The following is a 21848-nucleotide window of genomic DNA, read 5'->3' as shown; positions in this document are numbered from 1 at the left end:
AGTCTTTAATTAAACTATTATAAACATCAAGCATAAACTAGGTGAATAATATAAAAGTGAAATTTCCTCGCAACTACGCGTTTCCATCGATTCCCGCAGTACCTAAAACGGAAAACAAAACGGTGAGCCGAAGACTCAGTAACGACTACCCTAGCAACGTAAATTCATTTCAATTCATTTTATTTAATAACACAGGGAGAATAGAATAGGTAAAACATTTAATAAAACATCATATTCAGTTCATTCATAAACTTTTAATGAAAACGTCATTCATAAACTCTTAATTAACATGCTAGTTGTTGGCAAGTACGAACCGTGAAGGAATTCTCCACTAGGCCTGGGCCCATAGGAGCCTGGGCTCATCGTAACATGGGGCCTGGGCCCTGATCCTGGGCTCATAAACCATGGGAGCCTAGGCTCGTAATCCATGGGTGGACAGGTGTCCGTGGTGCATGCATGACCGGTAGATAGGAAGATGGTAGTTTATATACCGCCAGACAAACCAGGTCTTTCACTTTCATTTTATCATGTTTTATGTATTTTTACTAAGCTTTGGCTTGTATTTCAGTTCGAAATAACATAACTCATTTAGCTCATAAAACATCATTTTGATCCTGGGATCAATAAACATATCATTTCTTTCAAAGCATTGCATAAACATAATTTTATGAGAAAACTCAATCAAATCATATTATAATAAACAATTCAAACAAATCATATTTCATCCCACCATCCATAAAACACATCAAAACATTTAATTCATAAATTCAATCATAACGTCATAATTTCATAAATCATATTTATAAGGGGATTGCGGGTACTAGCAATAGCCGTTACCTCAACCGTAGCTTTATATTTCCCGTCTGATGGATCGTTCTTCCTGAGCTCCAAGTCCGATTTCTTTCAGAATATTAAATTATTGAATTAGTACTACAACGATAAATAATCTAAAATCGATATTTCGTAAATAATAAATTTTATAAGTAATGAGTTTATAAATAAAGAATTATAATAGAATATAATTTCCAAATTTAATGAAAATATTATTAATCGAAATTTCAATTGAAATATTTAGATTCATAAACCGGTTTTCATGAAAATATTAAATTCCGTTTTTGATAAATAAAACTAGTAACTTATTTTCGTAAAATCAATAATTTAACCTGAAAATAATAACAATTTATTATTAACTAATTATATAATAACAATTAAAACATTCAAATTCATAGTTTGAAAATCTGAAATTACAATTTAGTTTTAACTTACCAAGGCCCAAATTCAAATAGCCCAATTCTGATATGGGTTTTGGAAGGAAATAAAACCAAGTTTTTTTAAAACCACAATTTGGATTTTGATTTCTGGAAGGGAGACACGACAGGGGAGGGAGGAGGGCACGAAGAACAGGGCACGAGAAGAAGGGAGGAGGGAGCTGGCGGTTGGGCTGGGTTGTGTCGGTTAAGGCGACGGTGAGGGTGGAGGCTGGGCGGCGGCACGGTGGTCAAAAGAAGAGAGAATGAGGTGCGAATTGAGGAAGGAAGTAGAGGAGCACGAAGGGGAGGAGGAGAGGAGAGGAGCGAGGGCGGCTGAGCTGGGCGGCGCAGACACGCGAACCCGCACCTGAGGCGACGGTGGTGGTGGTTGTTTTGCGACGGAAGAACGACGGGAAAGAGGGAGTAGGGCACGAACAAGGCGAGAAAACAGGGGGGTTGAGGGGCTTGTTGTGCGGCGGTTCTGGGCGGAGGGTGGGGAGGTTCAGTGGTGAAAGTGGGTGGTTGAGGACGATGTCAAGGGTGGTTGGAAAATTGGTGGTTGGCGAGTGGTGGCCGTGGCTGCGGCTTGCACGGGGTGAGGGCGAAAAGCAGGGGAAGGCAGAGGAGGGGTTCTGCGAGCCGGTTTAGTCGAAGGAAAAAGGGAAGGGAGTTGGAGTGGTGGTGGTTGGCGGAAACGGCTGGCGGTGAGGGTGAGTACGGTGGTGGCGGTGGGCAGACAGTGGTGGTGGTCGATGGTTTGTTTGTGTTTATAGAGGGCGGCAATGGTGGTGGTTATTGACGGTGATTGTTTTCAGTTTTGATAACTGATTTGGTTGGAAAAATTGAGACAAATTTTAGCTTGTTTATAGTGTTAAGTGGAGTGAAGATGAAGGATGAAGTCCTTGGAGAGCAAGGCATGAATATAGACTGATTTTAGGGAAGAGGGGAGGTAGGAGTTACGTGAGGGACAAAGGAAGAGGGAGCAAGATGCCAATTTTGCTTTTAGGGGCATTTTGGTAATTTTCCTTTAGTTAGGCAAAATTCAGAAAATCGATTTCTATTTTTAGGAAATTAATGGAAATAGAAATTCTTAAATAAAACTAAGTTTCGAAATAATCTTTTATAAAAAATATCGTTAACGAAAAATAGTTTAGTTTTCGAATATAACAAGAACGCTTCAAAATTATTAAAAATTTGAAATAAATTACGAAATAACTATTATTTAAAAATTAGCTTAAGATCGTAAATTTAAAATTAAATCATAGAATCTGAAAAATAATAAATCGTGTAACAATATTAAAAATTCAAGTGACATAAAACTTCGTTAATTAAAATAAAGTTCGAAATTAGGATTTTAAAACGATTTTAGCTAAATAAAAATAATTAAGCATAATTAATCGATTTTTAAAAATTCTGGGTATTACAGTTATTTTTTTAGTATTAGGGATTACGTTTTCTTGATAACTTTGTGTTGATTACATTGATATTTTGATTGTTATTAATCTTTCGTAGTTAGTTTAAGTTTTATTTTTAATTCACAAGGCAATAAGTTGTATTTATGCAAATCTACAATAGATAATACGACTAGTAAAATACAACCTTTCTAATTTTTTAGCTTACGTAAATTACTCTACTTCACTACTTTTCCATTCCAACCCAACAACACATGTTAAACAACTTACCATAAAATATTAACGCAAGTACTAAATGCAGTACAAAAAAACCTAAATGCAGGACAGTTTAATGATACTATAAATTACTCCCTCCGTCTCTTTTTGTTCTTTACGTTTTCCTTTTTGGGTATTTCAAAATGTTCTTTACATTTCCTTTTAGGGTTTTTCTCATTGGTAGCAATCAACTTTTGTAAATTTTCAATGGTAACAAAATATTTGCTAAGTTCTCTCAAATAACATTACTTTTTAAAATTTTCTCTAGTATAGCAATACTATTATAATTAGCAGCTAATTAACCTAATTATAAAAAATAAAATAAAATAAAAAGGAAATTCATTTCCCTCACTCTTAACCTCCATCCTTCTTCTTCCTCTTCTTGCTGTAAACCATGGTTTCAGTTCTTTAAGCCATTTTTTTGGTAAAGGAAAAGTTTAACCGAGCTTTTGTATACCCAAAGATCTTATGATGGGAAGATAGAAGGGCGTTAGTCATGTTTGAAATTGTATCCATGGGTTTCTTTTTCTGTGCTTATCAAATTACCCCATCAGATCCTCCTTTCCTCTTTTTGTGAGATAAACCATGAATATGTCGCAGTTGCTTGTTCACAATCATTCTCTTGGTACTCATTAAAATTAGTGGGCGCTCTATCAACACTTTAAGTGGTAAATGATTATTTCTACTGAAGAGCTATTGATGCTCGTTTCATGGTGTCGCTCAACAATCTTAGTTTACCATAAAAGAAGTACGACCTTGGCTGTGGAATTAATTAGCCCCAGTGATTCTGGGCTGTGTATTTCCCTTCTCTACTAGAGGATTCAGACATGGGGGTTATGTTGAGGGTTCAAGAAGGACATTCTCTAAATGGTTATTGTAGTTGGGATTTTACCTTGGAATCACCTGTCTGATTGAGAGAAGACGATGATATGATGGTGGAGCTTGTTTGGTGTCCCCGGAAAATCAAAGACCACCATTAGACTCTTAACGCAGAGGGGAATCTTATGGGTACTTAGTTTTGGTAATGTTGGCCGCAAATGTGATGCTCGTTGAATAAGTGATTCTCGTTGAAGAAGAAGGAGAAGAAGGGGAAGTTATGCGATTTTAAAATTCAATTCAATTAATTTCTGATTTATCCAATGTCAATGTGTGTTTAGCTACATGTTTAGGATTTTTGTTTTTGTTGGGTACAAAATTAGGTTAGGTAGTCTAATTTTTTTTATTAAGTGTTAATTACAAGAAATAATGCTAATATGGAGAAATTTTTAAATACTAATGCTATTTAAGAGAATACGACAAAACTTTTGTTACCATTGATAATTTACAAAAGTTCATGGCTACCAAAGAGAAAAACCCTTCCTTTTATATTATCACATAAATGACTTAGTATTCTATCAAAATTTGTGTACAATTATTATTTTAACCAATTAAATTCATTGGATCATTTAATCTCTCACACTTTTTCATTGGGACATTAAATTTTTCTCATTTCCCAATATCAGATTTTTGATAAAAGTGAAAACATTATAAATAAACGTAATTTATCTTGTTTAAATAAAAAAATTGAGTAATCTCGATCCAAATTAATTAATCGTTAAAACGCGTGAAAAATGTCAAACGTAAAAAACAAAAAGAGACGGAGGGAATATATAAGATCAAAATACCCTTTCTATACTTTTAGTTTTCTAGTCCTGTAATTCGTACTACTCCATTCTATTATGCTTACTAACAATCATCATGTGTTCTCACTTCTCATCCTTCTTCTCCGAACTCTTTATCACCCCTAATTACATACTTCACTCTCCATTGTTGAAAAACCCTTTTTCTTCCATCTTCCTCTTTGATGAGGTACACTATTTATGTTTTTTTTATCTCAATAAAATTTGACTTCCCTTTCTCCCCCTCCTTTGTTTCCTAAAATCTGTACTAACTAACTTATTCCCACGTTTTCTTTATTTCTACGGGTTGCATTTCATATTTCCTTTATTTCCTGCTTTTTCCGGTGGTTGGTTAAAGATTTTGGAATTGTTTTCAGTGGTTATCTTGAGTTCCAGAATATTCTTCCGGCAATAGGTAAGGGGGTCCGCAATTTTCTTCCGGCAGTAGTTTAGGGGCTCCGGAATTTTCTTCAGGCGGTAGGTTAGGTGCTCCGGAAACTTCTTCCGGCAGTAGGTCGTGGGTTCCGGAAATTTCTTCCGGCAGGTTCTCAAAGGCTCCGAAAATATCTTCCGGTAGGTAACTAATGGTTTCTAAAATTGATCGGGTTGTTGATGAATAGTGCAAGTAATATCCCCAAATTTTCTTAATTACTCATAACGATTACGCCCAAAAAAAGACCTCCTTGTATTATTGCGTATGCTATAATAATATGCACCTTATTATTATGCAATTCATTATCAATGTCCATAAAATCGCACAAAATGAGAGAAAAATTAAAGACCTGGAAAGTTTACAAATAATTGATTGAACTGACAAAATAGATTTCGGATGGAAAGATTATAGTTTAAAAACACAAGGGAAAAATTACGAAAAATAAAATCTAAATAAATTTAAGTAGTTCTGCATTTAGGGATTTGTATTCTTCATTTAGTACTGCCCAAGATTAAAAGCCTCCATCCTATGGTACTATTAAATTATTGACGTACTAACAACTAAGTACACGGAGATACGTAGTACTCCCTCTGTATTTATTTAAGGGATACACTTGCCTTTTTCGGTCGTATTTATTTAAGAGATACACTTGCCATTTTTAGTAATTTATCAACCCACATCTAATTAAATAATATATCTACACCCCACCCCCACCCCCACTCCCTAAAATGACATGGTCCCCACTTGTTTTTCTTATTAAAACATCTACTCAACCTCACTTGTTTTATTACTTTATTTCATTCAATTTTTTTTCTTAATACCCGTGCCCGCCCAAGTGTATCTCTTAAATAAATACGGAGAAGTGTATTTCTTAAATAAATACGGAGGGAGTATATAATAAGATGCAATATCTACCTGTTTTTCCAGACATCCAAACAATACCAAATCCATGTTAAGGCCTTTCACCTGATCCAATCTGATTTGATGATGAATGGTTTTGGTTTTTTTGATCTGATCTAATTAACATACAGTACGAAGTAAGAATAAGGAAAAAAAAACTTAATTTGCCAATTTCACAAAGAAAGCGACGAAGTGAAAAAGAAAACTTAAAAGACAGTTGGACTAGTTTTACTTTGTTTCAGCAAACTCCATGAACTCCAGATTACAGTTAGATAGCTTGTAATCTCCACAACTCCTTATCCACCTCTCTCTCTCCATCTAAAAGACAAAATATAGCACTTCCTAGCCATGTAAATTCCCCCCTTCAACAATGCAAGACACACTCAATTTCCCCACCACCTCCGCCTTCGCCTCCGCCACCAAAATCTCCTTACTCCTCCCTCAAATCCTAACTTCCTTCCGAAAACCCCTAACCCCCCTTCATTCCTCCACCGCAAAACCACCAATTTCCCCACCCTCTCCACCAAAACCACCACCATCCACCCTCTCAAACCCTCCAAATTTCCAACCTTTACCCTCCACCCCACCACCACCACCACCACCCTCAACCACTACTGTTCCTACTTCCCCTGACCCAGAATTCCAAGAAAAAGCCATATTCTTAGACTCCATTGGCCTAGATGACTCACTCTCTCTTCTCCCTCCATCCGCGATCTCCGCCTCCCCACCTCTCTCCGATCTCAAATCCTTCTTTGATTACCTCACCTCGCTCGGCTTCTCCCCGCCGCAGCTCCGCCGTATCGTGACCATGACCCCGGAAATCCTTTCACTTCGCCTCCAAGACGCTGCCCCGGTTTTCGCCTTCCTCCTCCGGGAAGTCAAGGTCCCTGCTTCCGACCTGACACGAGTAATCTGCCGCCGCCCCCGGCTCCTGGTGTCCGATGTCGAAACCCGGCTGAGACCCACCTTGTATTTCCTCCAGAGCATCGGAATTCATGAGGTAAACAAGCACACTAACCTCCTTTCATCTTCAGTTGAGGATAAGTCCCTGTCCAAAATAGACTACTTTGAGAAAGTTAGTTTTGCATACCGTGATTCAGTTTCCATGTTTAGGAGGTTTCCTGCATTATTTGGTTATAGCGTTAAGGAGAATTTCGAGCCGAAATATAGTTACTTTGTGGTGGAAATGGGGAGAGATTTGAAGGAATTGAAGCAGTTTCCTCAATGCTTTTCGTTTAGTTTAGAGAAAAGGATTAAGCCTAGGCATCAAGTTTGTGTAGAAACTGGGGTTTGTTTCCCTCTTCCTTTAATGTTGAAGATGAAGGAGGAGGAGTTTGAAAAGCGATTGGATGCTTGTTGTAATTCTTTTATGCCTAGGACTGGTTCCCCTTTGTGGGGTGTGCAAATTGACAAATGATTTGTGAATTGTTATTGTTGATGCAACAAAATGTATCATTGTTTTTGACAATTATAACATTGATGGTTAAGTGAATATATGGATATTGATAGTTGTGTATGCTGTATACATGATGGTTGTTAGAGTACTTAATGGATGATATAACTAAAGTGTGTAACTTGATCATTTATGTTTGTTTTTCCTTAATCCTCAGTGTGTGTGCAATTGTGCACCCACGCGTATGTATGTGTGTTTGTGATGTGCAATTGTGCACCCACGCGTATGTATGTGTGTTTGTGTGTGCGTATGCATGAACATCAATAGTAGTGCTTGTGATTCAGTTTGTTCTTAGAAAATAATACTGAGTAGTAGGGACTTCAAAGTTAGAAAGTTAGAACACTTTAGGGAGAGAACTTTGTTCTTACATATCCGTGGGAAATGTGGTAGATGAGTGAAGTATTGATTAAAGTGATACCAGAAGTAGGAAGGTTGCCTTGGCCGGGAATGAAATGGATTATTATTGAAGTAGGGTTTCTTTGCAATATTGAGTTTTACAATTTAAGTAGGAAAAGTAGATGTGGTCTGCATCAACTGCTTGTGTAGCGTTTCGAAATGGGGGGTCCTTCCGAATCCCTCCTCCTTTAAAAATGATACTTTAAATTACATCAGATTGGTTATTTTTGGGGAATAATTTCATAAGAGCAATGTTGAAAACAAGACATTTACATGAAACGACAACCATTGGTTTCAAAGAAACTCCTTGGGTAGGATAGCTGTTTTCGTTATCGTAGGGATAAGGCTGTACATGTTGATTAAATCCTTGTTATCAGTTATCAGTGAATCAAAGGTTATTTATTGTTATTGTTTGTTGTGTAGTGGTGGACTACGGCAGCTAGTCAGCATTCTCAGCAATGTGGATTAGTATTGGCTGTCTAGCTACTAATATAATGGAAAAATCTTCGTAATATATGATCTAGTATTCCGTGGGAGTCTGATAAGGTCAATTTTGTTCCCATGTTAGGATTCACATTTTACTCGTTTGTTGTTCAATCTATAGTCTAGACTATGCTTCTTTACTTCCCCATACATTACATCAACTCCAAAGAAGAATCAGGTCTTGGGATAATGAGTTAGATAAATTGAGATCTTGTCATGAATGCTCGAGTTCATCCTCCACTGCATAACCCCAAAGCATATGCCACCGCAATATAGATGTTCACCATATTGTCATCAGCCATTCTGCAATCTGCCACCACACACCTGTGTCAGAGATGGATTGCAACTGTTTGCCATACAAGCTTCCCTTTCAAAATTATTACATACGCTAAGTGTATTTGTGCCCATTAGTGATCATTTTCACATTCATGGGGTAAATACGTTAAAATTGAACAGTTTTTATTTTATAATAAAACAGAAAACAATATTGACAAAATTGAAATAATATAAATCCCTTTGATATTTGTAGAAAAATTCAAAGGTCAATACCAAAATGACGACTCCACTATAATATCATTAGGCGTATCAACAACTCAAGATGAATACTTCAATCTTTTAAAATATAATAAATAAAGATGAAGTACATGTTACGATACATATCCATTTTATTCATGGTCAATCTGCCAACTTGAACATGGACCTACATTTAACTTTAAGTGATTATAGATAGCAATAACACTATTCTAAAAAAGAGTTTCTTCTACCATTTAGCAATATTTTGTGGGTGATGGTTATTAGAACGGGTAAACGGGTCTTTTGAATATGTTTCGGATGGAGTCAATTTGACTCGAGTAAATGGTGAATATAGAACGTGGAAACTAATATGAAGTATGAGAAAGAAAGAAAGAAAGAAAAATACAATCGCAAAAAACACATAAATAGGAGTTCATTTTTCTTTCTTCTTATTATGATGAACGGGCCAAAGACCTAGTTAATCTTACAATAGGAAAATGTTCAATGTGTAATACCAAATTACCAAGGTTCAGAAACTAAACAATTAGATTTATGACTTACTCCCTCCGTCCCGAAATACTTGACCTGTTTTCCTTATCGGGCCGTCCCTTAATACTTGACCTGTTTCTAAAAATGGAAATATTCTAACAATATTATATTATTTCTCACTCCACCCCTATTAACCCACCTACCCCCTACTCCATACAAAAAATAATTAAAAATGCAACCCCTACTCTCTCCCAACCCCACCCCTTCACACATTTCCCACTAACTACATTAAAATAATACCCCACTATCAACTACTACCTATTAAATTAAATAAGTCAATTCAAGTCCCTTAAACTCTGTGCCGGTCAAACCGGGTCGAGTATTCCAGGACGGAGGGAGTAGTACCTAGTGGGAAGTAACTCGATGAACCAAAAGAGTACTTCTGTGAATATTATGATACGACTTAACATGTAATCTATAATTACAAGTATATCCTCTATTAGCTTAATATGTAATTAGTCCAACGATCATTAATTACATGCAGATCACGAGGTACTTCAAATCACCGATTAGCGCATAATTTCATTGGAAATCAATTCAATTGAAAGAACTAAGGCTAATTGGCACACACGCGTAGATGGCCGATCAATGAGTTAGTTTCCTAATAAACAGTACTCCGTAGTTATGTGGCCAATATACCAATTTTGGCCATTGTTTAAGAAGTGAAGTACTCCGTATATACGTTTTAGAAGTAGTTTCAAACCCCACTAATTTCTCCAGAGCGAAGGAGTAAACACTAAACACGAAACACCCTCGTGGAACAACTACCCCAAAATTCTTTGTTTTTTAAATTTTATATACTTCATTTAAAAAAAATTAAAAAAAAACCCAAGGTGGTGACAATTTACGTCAATTATTGAACACAACCTCCTAAAAATCTCCATTATTAAAGAATTTTGTCATTAATTTATTACTATTCCCACATACTACTCCGTATTATACTAACAGCCCAGTATCATCATCATCTACCCTTCTCTCTCCTCCCTAAACCTCCTCACTTCCATTCCATAAAACGCTCCCTTTTTCCCAATTTTCCAGCTCAACCAACATTATTAGCAGCCAGCTAGCCACCCCACCCACCCTTTTCCAAATACATCACTCTCAACCATGGTAGAGGACAATCATCACACCACTCTTCTCCGCCGCAACAGCATCCCTTCCGCCGTAATCGTCCCTACTAAACTAAACAAATCCAATGGAAACCACCACAATCGGTCTCCGCCGCCGCCTCCGTCGTTTTCAGCTGTTGATTTTGAGCTGTTGCCGTTCAAGTCGCCGGGGTTAGATGCTTATACTTCATTAAAAGATATTCTCCCGTGTAGTCCTTCCTCTATTCTCTCTCCTACTCCGGCCGTCGCACTTGCCGGTATATCGTCATCATCTGTAGGTTCAGGTTATGAGATTTCTATTCGGAATCGTTTGGTTAAACAGGCTGCTTGGGCGTACCTTCAACCGACTGTTTCGTCTTCTCCTTCTTCGTCCTCTCGCCGACTTTTATTTTCCGGTGAGTATATTCGGCCGATGATCGTTAATTTCCGGCGCACAGTGTTTGAGACGGCGGCACGTGCCTATGATTGGTTGGTGGACGCTCTCTGGCTCATTCTCTGCAGATAACGATGAATTGTACTCCGAAATTCTTTTCCTTATTTTCCTCCAATTAAAAAAAAAAAGCAATTTGCTAATTTGTGTGGTGTCACATTTGTAATTACACAAAATGAGGAGGAGAAATAAAAAGTCAACAAAAAAATTGTGATTTTTATAATATTTTGGATTGGAAATATCAAAACATTGGTTTATGTACAGTGATTTTTTTTGGTATGGGTGATCATTTAATGGATTTTGATCGCCTAAATTTTAAACGGGTCGGGCTTAGCTTGAAGTTTTGTTTAGTGAAGCTTTTGGAGTGGGCTTCTTCTGGGACTTGTTGAACGTGGATGTATCCAATTTGGGCCTCATCTAGTTCCATTTGTACCACTCTAGACTTGGAAATATGGGCCTCGGACTTGAACAAACTGGGAAATGCAGCTGGAAGAGGAGGTGCTGATGGAGCTGGGTGTTCCTCCCGGTGGTTGGGGTGTCGTGGCGAGGCGGCTGGTGATTCGGATTTAGACTTTCGCAGTCGAAGGGGCCATATGCTGGACCCGTGTGATGGCGATGGTGGTGGGCTGGCCCTGCCTCTGCCTGTTGGTCGTTGATTATGGTCGTCTTTCTGCAATGTGAATCACTATGATCATTAGTAGGAAAAATAAGAGATTTAAAAGTTGTTTGCAAGTTGTTAAGTCTTATAGGATTATTCATGATTGATAATTGAATAAATGAAAATTGTGTCTGTTTTGCACGTCACTAGTCAGTAGTCACTAGTGCTTCTACTTAAGTTGGTTATGTTAACTTTACTTGTACATGTTTTTTTAATACACTGAATGATGTTACTCATTGAGTGTGCTCTACACTGAATCATCACCGGGACCAAACTTGTTTTCAAGAATAGCAGTTGATGATAGTGAATTATGACTATGACCCCTTTCACAAGACAAAAGAAAATGAGAAAGATAATAGTATACCTGAGTGTTGGTGCCCTTAAACTTGGAAGACTGATTGGCTACATATTCAAAGACATTGAAAATAGCTGATGATCCCAAGTCAGTGCAGTTTTGCCAGTAGTAAATGGCTACATCCCAAGCTCTATATCTCAACTCCTGCAGATTCTTGTCGATATCTGTCTCATGTTTACACACGAATGGCCTCAGTAAGCTCTCATACACATACGATGTTCCCTACATTACAACGCATTACTGTCAGATACACTCCTTAACAGATTTTGATTGACTTATAAGGCCGGGGTTAGTACTAATTACCTTAGTTTTAGGATACCAAAGGTAGATAATAAAAGCCAACTTCAACTCCCCATAAAACGGAACCCTGTTGGCAAAAATGATATCATGTTACCACTTGCAAAATTTGAGATGATCAATCCTATCAAGGAGAGACCTCCCTCTACTTAATCCTTACCATGATATGAATATATCACCAAACCTTTCACAAACTGAAAGTACTGCAATAATGATCCTACACAAAACAACCAATACATGACTCAGTGAACGAATTAAACATAGCATTACAATTTACAAACGCATATTATTAAAAATTAATGACATACTGAACCCATGTTACTAAGAATCATACTGAACTACAAGTATATACTAGTACTGCAAAATCTCATCTTAACTCAAGTGTGTTCAACAAGCCTTCAACTGTTACAAAATATATGCAGGTAATACAATAATATTACGACAAGTATCATTTTATCCTTTGTATTCTTTGCTATTAAATATTAATGGTTATTATCTAGGAGCACAAAAATACCTTAATATTACCATTTTAAGCCAAGTAAGACATGTGATCAGTTTTCAAGTTTTCCCTCCATATCAACTTCAACTAGATAATATAACATGGTCGAAAACAAAATCTGCAGTATATAATACCCAAAATTAAATTGATGATAATTTCCTAAATGGGAATAATTTTAAAGAGACGTTAGTATGAGTTATTGAGTTGTGATAGAGCAGTTGACCTCCTCAACCACCTAGAATTTTAGGCCAGCCAACTAAAACACCCAATTCCTCTCAACTATCACATGATCCCCAAAATTAACCTCCCACGTTCCCCCACTTTAAAGGCTTATCATAATTGTACCACTAATGCAGCTTTTTAAAGTTTTAATCACGTTTATCACTATAATTTTAAAATTATTTAATATGATACTAATAGCAAAAATCGCTCAATACTTATAGAGATCAAACCATACTCTAAACAATAGTAAAATACACTTGTTACAATGTTACATACAAGAAATTTCGAACAAATTTTCTTAAAGATTGTACGCGATGAAAACCAAATGTAATAGGGGAATAAAATAATAAATCTTTAAATGAGCATATTATTTGTAAAAGTACAAGATAGAATTAAGTACTCCGTACCCATTTCACATCAATGATTATCAATCAATTAACAGTAACCAATTATTAATCAAAAAAAGAAAGTTCAAAATTCATTCTCCGTATATTATTCATGATTATCAACAAAAAAAAACGTACCAGTATTGACACCAAAAGCGTAGTTCGTCGATGTTAACTTTGTTCCTCTCTACCGTCTTGAAACACTCGAATGCTGGGTACGCGTACCCCAATACCATACTGCATCACCCCCAATATTCCAAATTATTTCAATTTTAAAAATCGAATACCTTCTCAATTTCAATTTCCATGGTTTATCTACCACAACCGCAAATTCTTGTATAAGACGATTTAACAAACAGTGGAAATTTCTTGTATTAGACGATTTAACAAACTTGAGGAGTATCAAACAATTTAACGAACAGTCGCAATTTCTTGCATCAACCAGAAATTCTTGTAAGAGACGATTGACTGACAGGGCAGAGTATAATGAAACCAACTAAAATAAATAACCACAAATGTAAAAGAAAACTGAGTAAGAATCAAATTACTTACAAAAGACCCCGGCCTATGAAATCTCCAAGCATTTTCGTTGATCGAATAAGCGTCGCGTTACGAAACCATAAACTATCTCTGCAGTTCTGCAAATCAAATGAATGAATGAAGGTGGTAATTGATTTATATACTGGGAAAATTTGTGAAAGGAAATTGTTGGGAAATGATAAAAGGTTCTGAGAAACAACTCGGATTTGAAGAAGTCAGAAGTTACAAATTTATAAACGATTTTTTTATAGTATAAAAAAAACAGGGGTGGTCAATTGCATTGAACAGAGAAATCAATGAGAAGTTATAGAATGTAGCTATGAAACTTGATTTTGTTTTGATCTTGGGGGGTTAAAAAAAGGAAGAAAACTTGAAAAGGGAGGAAACTGAAGTTTAGAAGCCAAGGGATAATATATATTGTGTATAGAGAAAGAGAGAAATTAAAAAAGGGGAGGGTTTAGAAGAAAAGAAAAAGATACGGAGTAAATAATAAAGAAAATGGAGGAAGATGATTGGATAATAAAAGTAATAAAACGAGGAAGAAAGAGGATATTACTTGCCGGGGACGCCTGCGCTTAAAAATATAATAAGGGGGTGTGAATGTGTGATGATAGTGATGATGTTGGGGTGTTTTTGTTCTCAGATTCTTGAAATTAAAACGGGGGCGAAGATTCAGTCCAACCGCACCGTTTGGCAGTTATTCTTGTGCTTCACTACTAGTGCTATTTCTTGTGACAATTCCCCCTACATTATTTTAGAGGAAACATTTCATTTCTATGCTTGTATTGATTGAGTATATCTAGAAAAATTGTAGATGATTTTTTTTTTTACGGGGAAAAACAATTTCATTAATAATCGGTTATATCGATACGGCATCTACAATTATAAAATAGATCAGCATACCACAGATTCAAAGAAAATACATATCTGTTACAATCAAAACAATTACTATTCTGCATCTTAAAGCACATCTCGTACTCCACCGCTTCTAGCTTAACGCGAGCCGTGATTTTCGATGTTTTCGCATCTTTCCAAGTAGAGCCTTTCGCAATCTGCGCACGAATTGTTCTGATCGACAAGTTGATGATAAACCCTAAACATGTATGAATCCAAATCTCCTTCCCTATTATTGAAACTTTAAAAAGATTCTCATCCATGGATGAAAATCAAGAATCTAGAAAACTCTAGTAAAAACCCAAATAAATTGGGAACAACCCAAGAATAAATTGGGAACAAATCAACGGAAAAAAAAACCAAAACAAGACAAGACATAAAGAGAAAACAATGGAAAATACAAGAAGAAGGGTCGGAAATAGACTATTTTCCGAAGAAATTAGACTATTTCCGGCCTAAACGATAAAGAAAATTGAAGCCCTAAAAGATGAGAGAGAAGAGAGAAAAATGAGAGAGAGGAGCGGTTGCTTCGTGTGATATTATCCTCCACAAAACCGTAGATGATTAGATGACAAGTATCACCATCATCTTTCATCCATAATTTTCTTTTTTAAATTTTTTCTTTTGTTGTTCTTATACAATAGTTTTTTTTTTTTTACAGCTTCAAGCCTTCAACACCTCTCTCCCTCATCTTCCTCACACATCAATTCACCATTTAATAAATCGAAAATGATAAAGATTGCAACATGCAACCTATAAGCAGTGTCACAATGATTACATGACATGCTTATGTGTCATAATTTAAATTGAAAACTAAAATATTTAACTTATATAACCTATTATACATGTTTCAAAAAAAGCTAGAAAAATCTTAATATTCTAATTTGTTTGTTTATTTATATCGAATACCTTATTTACATATTTTTATAGTAAAATATTATATTGATAGTAAAAATATTATGATGATCTGTAACCTATGTGGCGCCTAAACGTACCAATTAAACCCCGACATGTAAGATTGCAACAATCAAATGTTACCGCAACTTGCGACCTTTGAATATATTCATTCAACCTCTTTCTACTCATCTTCCTCATTCAACATTTCTTCACCATTTAATTCATTCAACCTCTTCCACTCCGTCACCTTCTTTAACACTCAATATTAATTAAACATCAAATTTATACATTTGTTTCAAATTTCAAGTCACACCCCTATAAACATATTTTTCTCCTAAAATCACAACTACTCAAATAAAATAGCACTTAAAAAACGATTTAGTAACCGTTATATAATCGTCCGTTCATTGAACGAACACGAAAACTAATTTAGATGAAAAAGCTACATGTCCCGTATCAGGTTCTTCGGAAACAAAAATCGAAAACCCAAAACTCGAACTCATCGTCAAAGGTGGGTCCAAGGAGATTTTCAGTCATGTGAATAAAAGATGGTATAATTCGTGTCATGTCCTTGAGGAGTTGGGGATTTTGAGTCTCCATCAAGTTCGTAAGGCAGTTGCATGGTCAATTGACTGAACACAATAAATGTATTAACTAATTAAAATCCTTAATGTTCATATGCTTAATTATCACTCCAACCAATTATCTGTTGGTTCAGTGGTGATTGAGGCTAAACTTGTTAGAGAGAACTCGTGTTTGATCCCCCGCAACAACAATTGGGAGGGGACTGGAACCTATCCACCCAGAACTCGCCCCAAATTTGAATTAGCCCTAAGGGTGAACCAGGTACTAACACCAAAAAAAAAAAAAATTATCACTCCCCGACTTCTTTAACACATAAAGGTAGAGCAGTTAAAACAGGTCACTTGGTCGTGTATGGGCCGGGTCATCTCAAGTATCGGGTCATGATTAGGTCGGGTTGTGTCGGGTCACTTTATCACTCGGGTTTAGGTCGGGTTCCGTCGGATTGGCTTTCAGCCGAGTCATGTCGGGTTTTTATTCTATTTCGGGTGCAAGTCGGATTCGTGTCGGGCCATGTTCCGGTCGGGTTCAATATCGGGTTTGGGTCTTATACAGCCTGGTTAGAACCGGGTTTGTAGCAGTTAATCTCATGTTTGGGGTCAAGTTTAGATCAGATAATTTTCGGGTCGGTTAAAATTGGTCGGCTTCACTCTCGGACACGGGTTAAGATCGAGTCAATAACTGATTTGGTCAAAATATTCAAGACAGGTCGAATCACTAACAAACTATTTGGTAAAAATCGGGTTAAGATCATTATCGGGTCGGGTATCAAATCGAGTTCGGATCATCTTTCGGTCGGGTGTCGGGTTTAGGTTCGGGTCATACAACACCAGGTTAAAATCGTTTGTTGGTTTTTTGGGTCGGGTACAAGTCGGGTTTCGGGTTACCTATTTTACCAAAATTTCGGATCGTGATCGGTTATGAGTTTGGTCGTTTCAGATCGGAATTTCGGATCGGGTCAGTTTTTAACATCTCTACATAAAGGAAGCATATGTTACATTAAGAGTGATCTTGACCTTAGAAAAATAAAAGACTTGCATCTACAAGTATTATTTAATCATTCCACAATTATTAAATCCTAATACACTCTCCCACTTTTGCGTATATTTTTCCACCCCATAAAATATACGAAGTACTAACTCAACAACCTTGGTCGGATGCAGAGAAGATATGTCAAGTTACTTCTTAGGGGCATTTAGTTCAAACATTGGTATGAGGTTGGAATCAGTAATGATATCTAGGTGGTATGAGTTTGAAACTTGATATTAATACCATGTGTTTGGTTCAGTTTAGGGATGCATTTTTACCTTTTATTTGATACCTGAAGTAAATGTATGAGTCATACCCATCTTTCCCCAAGATTTCTAAACCCCATACATTAGGGGTTTGAGGTATGGATTTGAAACTCTTAATTTTTTCAAACAAACACGTGGTATGGGTTTAGACAATTCTAAATCCATACCTCATACTCGGAATTCGCGAACCAATCACCCTCTTAGAAGGTTTAAAGATAGCTTGGTTGGATGTACAACAGATCAGTTTAGACCGTAAGAAAAGTTTTTTTCTTCTTATTCTGGTGTTTTAGGAGTTTGTTTGAGTTTAATGCAATTGATACCATCCCTGCTATATTGTAAAGTTATTTGAGATGTAACAAACTCTATTAGCTAAGACCTTAATATAATTATCTTTCTTTGTGTTAAAAAACCAAAATCAACAACCTTGGTGGAAATGTTGGACAACTCACTTTGATACTTTGAAATCACATATTCAAACTTTAGTATCTCCTTTTTTGTGTGTATGTTTGTAAGAGAGAGATAACATCTCATAGTGCTGGTTCACATTTAAAATTATGAAAACCCCCCTTATAAGAAATTAATTCATGTTTTCTAAGAATCTAGTTATACAAATATATGTTGGACTTGTTTGGTAAATGACTTTTGCTGGCTTTTCCATTGATATTTGACTTTTTTATGTAATCGAACAACCAATAATGCAAGTAAATGACTTTAATTTTCCTTGGCTAAAAAGCCAGCTTTTCTGCCAAAACTCAAGTTAGTAAAAGTAGTTTTTTACTTGGCTATTGGCTTGGTAATTACATTTTGTATGAAAAACTAGTAACCAACAACCAACTTTACCAAACACATTTTTAGAACATCTATAGTCAAGTAACCAACCTAAAAAGCCAATACAAATAAGCAAAGTGAAACAACCACCGGCTAACAGGCAACAACCAACAACCAATTACCAAACAGGTCCATTATGTTTTTCATTTTATTTATATATAAAATGCTACTAAATTAAATTCCCAAATAATTTTCTCAAACACTTTAATTAAATGATACTTTGATATTCAATAATAAAATTACAACCTTCTTATGCATGTCTCTATCTCTCTCATACACGTACATTTGTAACTCTCAAGATCAACCAAACATTATTTATCGCAAACATCTATCTTTTTTTAGAAGAGTTGGACAAATAAATGAGACTTCAAATTCACTTTGCAAATGGTGAAATAATGGTAAAATAGACGACTAAAACGTTACTTATGTATTTGGTAAACTCTAGGCTACGTAGTTGACCCTTTGAGGTTATGAAAATTTAAAAATCGTAATCTTCTTATGTGATACCTCGAAGAAATAGTAGAAAATTTGATGATTGATACCTAATTAAGTTACAATAATACTAGTATCATGTGGTAATGAAGTTAATATATACTAGCATATCCATTTGGAATTTGAAGATTTGGTCAAATTCCAAATGGATATGCTCAACCTTAATTTAATTTAACCCCACACATTATTCTACTTATTGGTTAACGTTAGTTGCTTTTCATACCTAATAGTGTCTAAAGTTCATCTAACTTTGTCTAAAATAATAAACACAAATTTGCACCATGTTAATTTAGATGATGTTGGAAATCCACTATACATTCTCATGGTTAAACCAATTCGCGATTGGTTGCTACTCTTTTGTAAAGATTATCAACCATAAAGTTAAGGAAAAATTGATTCTAAAAATACAACCTTTAAGCGATCTGCTTAAAAAGGGCTGACTTTATGTTTATCTAAGAATAACACAATTTTTTGGATCTATCTTCTTTTAAAAGGCTCCCCTTTATAATAACTTGCTAAAATAGGTAATATGCAACAATATTTTTTAATCTTCTTGTTAATTATATAAAGAAAAAATGTTTAATTTGTGAAGTTGGTTTTTATATTACCTATTGTTGCAAGTCATTTATGAGGGGAGCCCTTTAAAAGAAAACATGTCTAAAAGGTTGTGTTATTCTTAGTTAAACGGAAAGTGAGCCCTATTTAAGCAGATCGCTTAAATGTTGTATTTTTAGAATTAATTTTTCCTAAAGTTAAAGACAATGACATGCATGTTTCTAATACATGGTTTAACCTTATAGACATGTTTATTGTTAGATCGTCTGGCCAAATAGTAATTTGATCAGATTACTACCGATTACTCTGTAAAATTGATTTATGTTTAACAAATTAGTACGTGACCTTAAGAATTACAATCCATTATAGCCTTTTATAAGCATAAGATGATAATATAAGTTTAGGATATGGAAGAGCTATTCATGTGCAACTTATAACTATTTTTTTTTCCTGATAAATTGTAATGAGTCCATAAGTATAATTTCAAATAAGTTTAATTAAATCAGGTGAAAAGAACTCACCATCTACCTTGTAGAGTTTTATTAAAACTCTAGTGAATCCGGACTCATCTTAGAATTACTTATTTTTTTTAAGGTAAATTGCGCGCCTAGTTTAATTGACATCAGATTATTTACCTTAATAAACAAGGGTTAATGATATTAAACGAACGATTAAAGAGGATACTTGAGTGCAGATGTCCTAGATGCATATGTTGACGTTACTTCAAAGTTAATATATGAGCATTGTTTATAAAAAAAATAAAAAATAAAAAATAAAAAATAAAAAATAAAAAATAAAAAATAAAAAATAAAAAATAAAAAATAAAAAGCAATATTTGTAAGAAATTATTGAATTTGAAAAGGGATAGGAGAGTTACTTTGGTTATGCATGAGTCACTAGTTATTCTCGTCTCTTATATGCCTTTCTGAGTGCGTGAAGTATATTAATTCTTTTCATTAGATAAGGATACATGTAAGAAAAATGTCTCAAATATTAATGGTTTTTGCGTAGAAATTCTAAGTAGTAAATTGAGTATGTGGGGGGAGCTCAACCGAATAGGAAATTGATGTCCTATCTTTGGGCGACTCCTGAATTATAATTTAGAAAATTAACAAAGAGAGTTCTCGAGGGCATTCTTGAGAAGCCCCCCTCCGACGTTCAAGTTAGTTGTGAGAGAGAGTTTGCGTGGGAAGACTTGAATGCATGGACAATGATGTGACAATTGAGTACTTATAGAGTTATAGGGATATAAAATAGATGTGGATTTGGAGGGTTGAGATTGGCCCCCCAAGATTTCAATAGAAGCCTGTTTTGGGGTTGTAGTTGGGGGCATTTTTGTAAATTTATCTTTGATTTTTTTCAGTGGGTTTATTATGGGTTTTAGATTTGTGTTCCACAGAGGCCCGGACAATAATAATACGGAGTATGAACTCTTTTTTTTCTTTTCGGGAGGAGGGTGATTATGAACTTTATTTATAAGTTGTAACTACTGTATGAACGTTGGCCATGTTTTGTTTACTTATTTCCGCCTATTATAGGGAAGATAAGTTCAAATAAGACAAGTTTAGGAAAAATAAAGGACATCAAATACAATTTAGAAATGAAATAAGTTTTGATAAGCTCTAATAAGTTCAGAAAAGTTCAAATAAGTCTAGATAAGTTCAAATGAGATAAATTTAGAAAAATAAGTGAAAATAAGGTGAATAAAGCTCCATTCTATTGGACGTATTTTGTCTGAACTGAACCTATCCGAACTTATCTGAACTTAACCGAACTTATCTGAACTTATGTCTGAAAAAATCTTATTTTTTTTAACTTATATTATCTGAACTTAACTGAACTTATTTGATATTAACTGAACTTATTTGAACTTATTTTGTCTGAAATAAGTCAAAATAAGTCGAACAGAACAGAGCCTAAAAATCATTAAATAAATGAAATCTCACAAAAAATTATATATTATATGGGTTGTACAATTAAATAAAAAATGTTCTTAATTAAATAGTAAAAACGAAAAATTGATGATAAGACAATCCAAATTTTAGTAGTTCTGTCCCAATTTTTTTTTAAATGTTTATATTAACGTGGCAATGAAAATCATTAAATAAGTGAAATCTCACAAATAATTATTACATGGGTTGTAAAATTAAATTAATAATGTTCTTAAATAGTAAAAAAAAATTGATAAGATAATCCAAAATTTAGTAGTTGTGTCCAAAATGAAAGACTAATTGTTAAATGGAAAATACTAGGTTTAGACAAAATAAAAATACCATGATGAATCGGAAATAAATTCATTCGTTCTTAAACAAATCTACCTTATTCCAACATCGATCATGACTGGAAATACACTTGTTTCATCCTCCTTTACTTTGGGGGTTTTTTTAATCGACGCCCGCATTAGCTAAAAACGTCCGCGTATTTATTATGAAAGGACATTTTTTACCCTTTAAAAGAAATCAACCCCGGCCCCCCCTCCCACTTAACCTTTCCCAAACTTAATTCGT

The 21848-nt window shown here is 35.1% G+C and overlaps 3 protein-coding genes across 3 annotated transcripts; 2 read left to right on the top strand and 1 right to left on the bottom strand.

The window, feature by feature from the left end:
• The first annotated feature begins 6278 nt into the window (after positions 1 to 6278).
• Positions 6279 to 7325, top strand: LOC110806014 (transcription termination factor MTEF1, chloroplastic-like). Its single transcript, XM_056829441.1, has one exon. The coding sequence runs from the start codon at positions 6279 to 6281 to the stop codon at positions 7323 to 7325; it is 1047 nt and encodes a 348-aa protein (XP_056685419.1).
• A 2788-nt stretch (positions 7326 to 10113) lies between these two features.
• Positions 10114 to 11671, top strand: LOC110806022 (uncharacterized). The gene has a single exon (XM_022011658.2). It carries the CDS (start codon positions 10410 to 10412, stop codon positions 10914 to 10916), a length of 507 nt encoding a protein of 168 aa, XP_021867350.1. The 5' UTR covers positions 10114 to 10409; the 3' UTR covers positions 10917 to 11671.
• Positions 11038 to 14305, bottom strand: LOC110806021 (putative HVA22-like protein g). Its single transcript, XM_022011657.2, has 6 exons — positions 13811 to 14305; positions 13397 to 13495; positions 12312 to 12368; positions 12158 to 12221; positions 11864 to 12076; positions 11038 to 11511 (listed from the first exon to the last, which is right to left on the bottom strand). Exons 1-6 carry the CDS (start codon positions 13840 to 13842, stop codon positions 11128 to 11130), a joined length of 849 nt encoding a protein of 282 aa, XP_021867349.1. The 5' UTR covers positions 13843 to 14305; the 3' UTR covers positions 11038 to 11127.
• Between the last annotated feature and the right edge of the window lie 7543 nt (positions 14306 to 21848).

The sequence above is a fragment of the Spinacia oleracea genome, chromosome 5 (genome assembly GCF_020520425.1).
Source record: "Spinacia oleracea cultivar Varoflay chromosome 5, BTI_SOV_V1, whole genome shotgun sequence".
In the NCBI taxonomy this organism is placed as follows: domain Eukaryota; kingdom Viridiplantae; phylum Streptophyta; class Magnoliopsida; order Caryophyllales; family Amaranthaceae; genus Spinacia; species Spinacia oleracea.
This window is presented reverse-complemented; position numbering and strand designations above follow the sequence as displayed.